The 7500-nt window shown below is 42.0% G+C and overlaps 1 protein-coding gene across 8 annotated transcripts in view; it reads right to left on the bottom strand.

The window, feature by feature from the left end:
• Nucleotides 1-7500, bottom strand: part of LOC137046937 (transcription factor 4-like) — a 196233-nt gene that overhangs the window by 63005 nt on the left and 125728 nt on the right. The window contains exon 1 of one of the 8 annotated variants that reach the window (XM_067424445.1): nt 5458-5694. The exons of 5 other annotated variants lie outside the window; for them this stretch is intronic. In XM_067424445.1, the coding sequence (XP_067280546.1) occupies nt 5458-5526 (69 nt within the window). In that variant the 5' untranslated portion in view covers nt 5527-5694. Of the gene's footprint in view, nt 1-5457; nt 5695-7500 lie in introns of those variants that run through there. 2 more of the 8 variants (XM_067424444.1, XM_067424446.1) reach the window with 2 other exon arrangements.

The raw sequence follows: 7500 nt of genomic DNA, 5'->3' as shown, positions 1-7500 counted from the left end.
ACGGGTAAAAACTAAATGAAACTGAGATTTAAAAATGTTCATATGCACCAAGAGAACAGATTTATACATATTTATATATGTATAATTAAACTATACATTATTTATATAATTTAGCTTAAAAATGGAGATCAATACTAAAATAATCATTAACTAAGAAATGTATTTTTCAAAATGTAAAGGCACCTGCTTCATGGAAAGATCAATATTAATATTAAATAAATAAATACTATAATAACAACACATGTATTAAACTATAAATACATATATATATATATATATATATATATATATATATATATATATATATATATATATATATATATATATACATACACACACACACACACACACACACACACACACACACACACACACACACACAGCATACAGCATAAATCTGAATTATTTAATTTACTATATTTAGCATATTTGTTGTGCATATTTTTAACAAAATGAAATGACACATGGCGACTTTCATGAACACACCACCAACACAATAATATAGAATATGTGATGAATATTCAATATATTTCCCGGCGGTTGTTCATACTGTGCAGAAAAAGACACACACATTAAACGTAGGAGGGAAAAAAGCATTTCTCATGTTTATGTCACTGCTGTGACCCCGTGACCTTTAGAAACAGACCTGAGAACATGTGCACGAGTGTGTCACACACACACACACACACACACACAGCAGATGTACTTGTGTTTTCATCGGTGTAGTTTTTAGGGATTTTGACATCAGACAAACGTATTAGCACAAATCACATTTGTGTGAGCAAACTCAGCCGCCTGCTAACCAACCATCACATCAGTGTGTGCACCACAGGAACAACACACACACACACACACACACACACACACACACACACACACACACACACACACACACACACACACACACACACACACACACACACACACACACACACACACACGTGCGATCAGAAAGAGACTCCATCAAGCTCAAATGTTTCTCATCTAAATAAATGCATCACAAGTGAAGATAAGAAACACACACACTATAGATCTCACATGTGTTAGTAAGAAAGACAAAGTGGACATTAAATAAACAAACCAATCACGACACAACACAAACCAGACACACACACACACACACGCACGCACGGCCCCATATAAAGTTAATTAGAATTAAGATGAAGGCTTGTGTGTTTGATGTGAAGGGTCTGTAATGGTGAACATATGGACGGAGCGGCACTTCAGACGGCCGGATCACAGACGCATTATTAAAATAATAAAACCAGCAGGATCAAAGACTGATTACTTCAACATTTCAAACTTGCGGACGTTTTTTCCCCTGCTGCTATTTTAGACCGTTCAAGAGCGGCCGGCCAGCACATGTGTGTGAGTGTGTGTGAGTGCGTGTGTTTAAAAGTAAGTTAAATCTGACAAAATATCGATTTGCCCAAAGATACAAATATTATTTTTTTTAGATTTTCAATTTTCGACTTTCTTTTGTATATTATGGAAACAATAGGCATGTCCTCATTTAGGTGTGTGTGTGTGGGCATGTTTTTGTGACATATGAGGACTCAAATGTGTGTAATGCCATGGGTATGACACAGGTATTACAGGAGAGGGTGAAATATGAGGACATTACCCATGGCCCCACTTTACAAAAGGCTTATAAATCACACAGGAGGAGTTTTTATGAGAAAGTTAAAATGCAGAATGTGTGTGTGTGTGTGTGTGTGTGTGTGTGTGATGGGTAGGTTTAGGGGCAGTGTAAGGGGATATAAAATACGGTTTGTACAGTATAAAAACCATTACGCCTATGGAATGTCCCCATATGTCACAAAAACAAATGTGTTTGTGTGTGTGTGTGTGTGTTAAATCTGACCTATTTCTATGCTAGAGTGTCTTAAAACACATTTGGCTTCAAACCAGCTGGACACGAACACAACGAGACACAAAAGGCCTGAAGATTGGCTGATGTGTGATGGACGGTTGGATGTAAAGATAAAGCATGTGACCCGTCTGGACGTGCTGGAGATGTCAGCAGCGAATCCTTTAGTGTTCTTGCGTTCGGACGTGAAAACAACCTGCAAATGTTTGGCACGGGAAACGTTTGGCACGGGATGAAAACACAAGCCGAACGACGGGAATAAAGAACAGAACAGGAGATTCTCCGAGCCGTCAGACCCGCGACGCTGACAAACTCACACACACTCTCTCTCTCTCTCTCTCACACACACACACACACACACACCTATCTATCTATCTATCTATCTATCTATCTATCTATCTATCTATCTATCTATCTATCTATCTATCTATCTATCTATCTATCTATCTATCTATCTATCTATCTATCTATCTATCTATCTATCGTTCTATCATTTCTATCAGAGAGAGAGAGAGAGAGAGAGAGAGGGAGAGAGAGAGAGAGAGAGAGAGAGTGTCTTTCTCTCTCTGGGACAAACACCAGTCATCCTGAGAATGTCAGGGGTCTCCGTATCACCCAGACCTCTTCTGACAGATCAATGGGAAGAGGTCACACACACACACACACACACACACACACACACACACACACACACACACACACACACACACACACACACACACACACACACACACACACACACACACACACACAGTTCGTGGAAGGCAGGAATGTAAATCCATCGGGACTCGAGAGAAACACACAGCGAAGAAAAGCAAATCAAGTATATTGTTAAATCTATTATGATATCTATCTAGTGTGTATATTTATATATACAGGTCAAAATATGTAGTATAGTTAAAAAAAAACAAGTATTCTCTGTTGAAAATGTTTCAAATTCCACACTCATGAAAACAGAAAGTGTGTGTAGCTGTGGTCTGACGGCCGAATGATCCATTTCAGCCACGTCTGATCTGACATGAAATGTTGCGTAACACAATAGGATTAAAATAATGCTGTTTGTAACAAACACTCCAGTTCTAGTGTGTGCGCGCGCGCCTGTGTGTGTGTGTGTGTGTGTGTGTGTGTGTGTGTGTGTGTGTCCTTACTAACATCAGCCATTTGGACAGAAGTAATTAGTGTGCTGGAAAAACTACACAAACGCTTCATAATTTCCTAAACATCTGGACAATGGATTGAACACGGACAGGTCATGAATAATCAGCCCACAAATACAAGAAAAGGACAACAACAAAACTCTCAACGCAATAAAGGATTTTAGTAAAGAAGTTACATCTCTATATGTATATCGATCTATCTACACACACACACACACACACACACACACACACACACACACACACACACACACAAAATGGGTGTGTGTATTTATAAAATGAGAAACAATAAAAATATACAAAATAATGTAACTTCAAATATGGATTTTGATTGATTAACAACCACAAAAACAGACAAAACCTAATTATTATGTAATAATGTCACATAATATTTAATATTTAAATGTGTTTTTACATATATGTGTTGAACTGGATAAAAGGATGCCAATAAAACAATTCTATAAAATCTTGATGTTACAAATTTATAAAAATAAAAAATAAAAATAAAAAACTAACATTTTAAAATTAGTGTAAAATGTAATCTTGTTGTATAAAAATGTAACTTAATAAAAAATAAATTAAAAAAGTAATATTTTGAGTATGTAAAAATGTCTACAAATGCTTTTTTGGGGAAAATCCTAACATTAAAATAAGTGTACAATTGTATCTTGTTATAAATTCTTAAATAAAAATAAAAATAAATTAAGTAATATTTTGAGTATGTAAAAATGTCAACAAATGCTCTTTTAGAGGAAAAATCCTAAAATTGTAAAATAAGTGTCAAATTTCTCTCGTTATACTTTTTTTTTTAACTTAATTAAAAATAAATCAAAGTCATATTTAGAGTATGTAAAAATGCAAATAAATGCATATTTGTAAAAATCCGGTTGGATATTCCATCCGAGTCCATATTGTGAGAACTGGCTCCGGTGTTTTGAGGAACTCCGAGGGAAAGATCCCGGCGTGAGAGTCTCGGAGAGCTAATTAAACCACAGGAATATTCACGCCGAGTCTTAGCATAACAATGGCGAGCGGCCGGCGCGCTTCTCGTGTGTGAAGAGGCCTTTTGTTTTTGGGTGCTGCGCTCTTTTGTGGATTCATTAGCCGACCCGACATCCACCTCCTCGACATAAAACCCCGAGAACCGGGTCGCTCTCCATCGCCGGCACGCTACACACACACACACACACACAAACGGCCCGGAAAACACCGCATCGGCCGCTGTCGGCGGATCCAAAGATGTTGTCCTGCGAATTTTTAACTGTTAAAATAGCAGAATAAACAATCCCAGCAAGATGCCTGGCAGCGGATCAACACGGGCACAAACTGAAGGGCCTTCACACACACACACACACACCCTGCGTATATTAAAGAGGGCACAGAGATGCCAAGCTGTTTTAGAGCAAACCTACACACACACACACACACACACACCCTGCGTATATTAAAGAGGGCACAGGGATGCCAGGCTGTGTTAGAGCAAACCTACACACACACACACACACGCACACACACTCACGCACACACTCACGCACAACCTGCGTTTATTAAAGAGGGCACAGGGATGCCAGGCTGATTTAGAGCAAACCTACACACACACACACACACACACACACACACACAAACACTCACACACACACACACACACACACACACACACACACACACACACACACACACACACACACACACACACACACACACACACACACACTCACAGGCCTTGGTCCGAGGGCGGGAAAGTCCAACTTATCACCAGCCAACAAATCTTTCCCGATGGCGGGAATCCAACGCTTTGTTTTATGTGCATACGGATCACATTTATAACGGTCCATATGATGAAGGATTATAAATATTGCACAAAATGTTACACCTAAAAACTAAAACCTATTGAATCGACACTCAAAAACTGTCACACGTTACTCTAACGAAGCGGGAAACGAAAAGAGGCCTTAAGGAGACGAACCAGCAACAGAGTGTGTGATCAGACGACCTCCGACCTCAACACACTGACCTTTCCCGTGGATAATAAGTGCATGACGGCATAAAGAAACGCTCCTCACGTCTCTCAGGACTGAACTTCTAAAAAGAGCAGCGACTCTCACACACACACACACACACTCTGCTCGCAAACACCTTTAATTATTTGACAGATCGCAGTTAAAAGCAACCTCTCACACACGTGCGGATCCGGGATTTTTCCCTCCGTCTGAGGGAAGCTCGTGTTAAACAGCTGCTAATATCAATTATCAAACGCTTTACACAAGGCATGCAGCTTAAAACAATGCATCTCTTATCTCACACACACATTTTTTCCCGGTCTCTTTCCAGTTGAAAGGCACGGCCGGTCTCTCTCTCTCTCACACACACACACACACACACCGAGAGGTCCGTCAGATGTCAAGCGATCAGGTCTTCAACTGTACTCACCGCTTTTCCATTATAGTAGTACATGAATGATCCGCCGCTCACTCCCGGGATGGTGTACGCACAATACATGCTTCTGTTCCTTTAGTGTGTGTGTGTGTGTGTGTGTTATCCGCTTCAGACGCTCTCAAACAACTTTGTGTTCAAACTCGCTGTCCCCCTTTTTTCACAACAATTCCTGCAGTTGCATTTTCCCATATGGCCGGCCTGAGCATGCTGAATATGCAAACGAGAGAGAAGCATTCCTGACGTCAGCCAGTGGGAGGGGCAAATGGGAGGGGCGTGGCCTATCTGAGCGGAAGCCCCTCCCCCTCATCCCTCCCTCTCTCTTTAAACTCAACATCTCACTCCAATACACACACACACACACACACACTCTTTTTCCTTTCCATGGTAAATCTGGAACTGATCCTGCTCTGAGCTTGTCGGCTTCTCGAATAGGGAATGAAAATGTCTGCGTTTGTGTTTTTTGAGCTTTTTATTGCGGGAAGGTTCATACACGCGCGCACACACACACACACATAGACACACACATACACACACATACACACACACACACACACACACACACACACACACACACACACACACACACACGTTTATTTACACACCTACTTGAGCATATAAAGATCATTATAATGAGAACAAACACAGATACAGGACTTAACACAATGTGATGTATAATAGTAAAACACACACACACACACATACGGTGAGAGGTTGAGCGCGGCCTGAGGGACAGTGAAGTCTATTATAGAGAAGAACACAAACGCCATTAATAAACTCTCTCTCTCTCTCTCTCTCTCTCTCTCTCTCTCTCTCTCTCTCTCTCTCTCTCTCTCTCTCTCTCTCTCCTCTCTCTCTCTCTCTCTCTCTCTCTCTCTCTCTCTCTCTCCCTCTCTCTGCTTTAATTTGATTAAAAGGCGAGTTGCAGGGAGGGATTCATACGTGCACATCTAATAACTCCACCATCTGTCCTCAACGCTGGCACCACACCAGAACTCAGAGACAGACAGAGAGAGACAGAGAGAGACAGAGAGAGAGAGAGAGAGAGAGAGAGAGAGAGAGAGAGAGAGAGAGAGAGAGAGAGAGAGAGAGAGAGAGAGAGAGAGAGAGAGAGAGAGAGAGAGAGAGAGAGAGAGCTTGAAAGAAAGTAGGCCTACATTTGAAACCTATATGTGAACAAAACATTCAGCATTTTTTATTGTACTATTTTACCATGCCAATAATACCACTAAAATTATATACAGTGAGGAAATTAAGTATTTGAACCTTGACCATTAGAAATCATGGAGAGGTCTGAAATTGTCATCGTAGGTGCATGTCCACTAGGGGTGTCCCGACTAAGGATTTACACATTCAAATCAGAATTTTCGAATCTCTCTATGGTCGACCGATAGTTGAATCATCTGTGTGTGTGTAAACCATTGACCGGAAAAAATATATGCATGTTCTTAAGCCGATTGTGCCTAAAGGGGATCTCACACCGGACTGAAGCTCAGCGCCGTGTCTCCAGTATCTCACACCGGACTGAAGCTCAGCGCCGTGTCTCAGGATCTCACACCGGACTGAAGCTCAGCGCCGTGTCTCAGGATCTCACACCGGACTGAAGCTCAGCGCCGTGTCTCAGGGATCTCACACCGGACTGAAGCTCAGCGCCGTGTCTCAGGATCTCACACCGGACTGAAGCTCAGCGCCGTGTCTCAGGATCTCACACCGGACTGAAGCTCAGCGCCGTGTTTCAGGGATCTCACACCGGACTGAAGCTCAGCGCCGTGTCTCAGGATCTCACACCGGACTGAAGCTCAGCGCCGTGTCTCAGGATCTCACACCGGACTGAAGCTCAGCGCCGTGTCTCAGGGATCTCACACCGGACTGAAGCTCAGCGCCGGTGTCTCAGGGATCTCACACCGGACTGAAGCTCAGCGCCGTGTCTCAGGATCTCACACCGGACTGAAGCTCAGCGTCGTGTCTCCGGTATCTCACACCGGACTGAAGCTCAGCGCCGTGTCTCAGGACTCACACCGGACTGAAGCTCAGCGCCGT

The sequence above is a fragment of the Pseudorasbora parva genome, chromosome 18, assembly GCF_024679245.1.
Source record: "Pseudorasbora parva isolate DD20220531a chromosome 18, ASM2467924v1, whole genome shotgun sequence".
Classification (NCBI taxonomy): Eukaryota; Metazoa; Chordata; class Actinopteri; order Cypriniformes; family Gobionidae; genus Pseudorasbora; species Pseudorasbora parva.
This window is presented reverse-complemented; position numbering and strand designations above follow the sequence as displayed.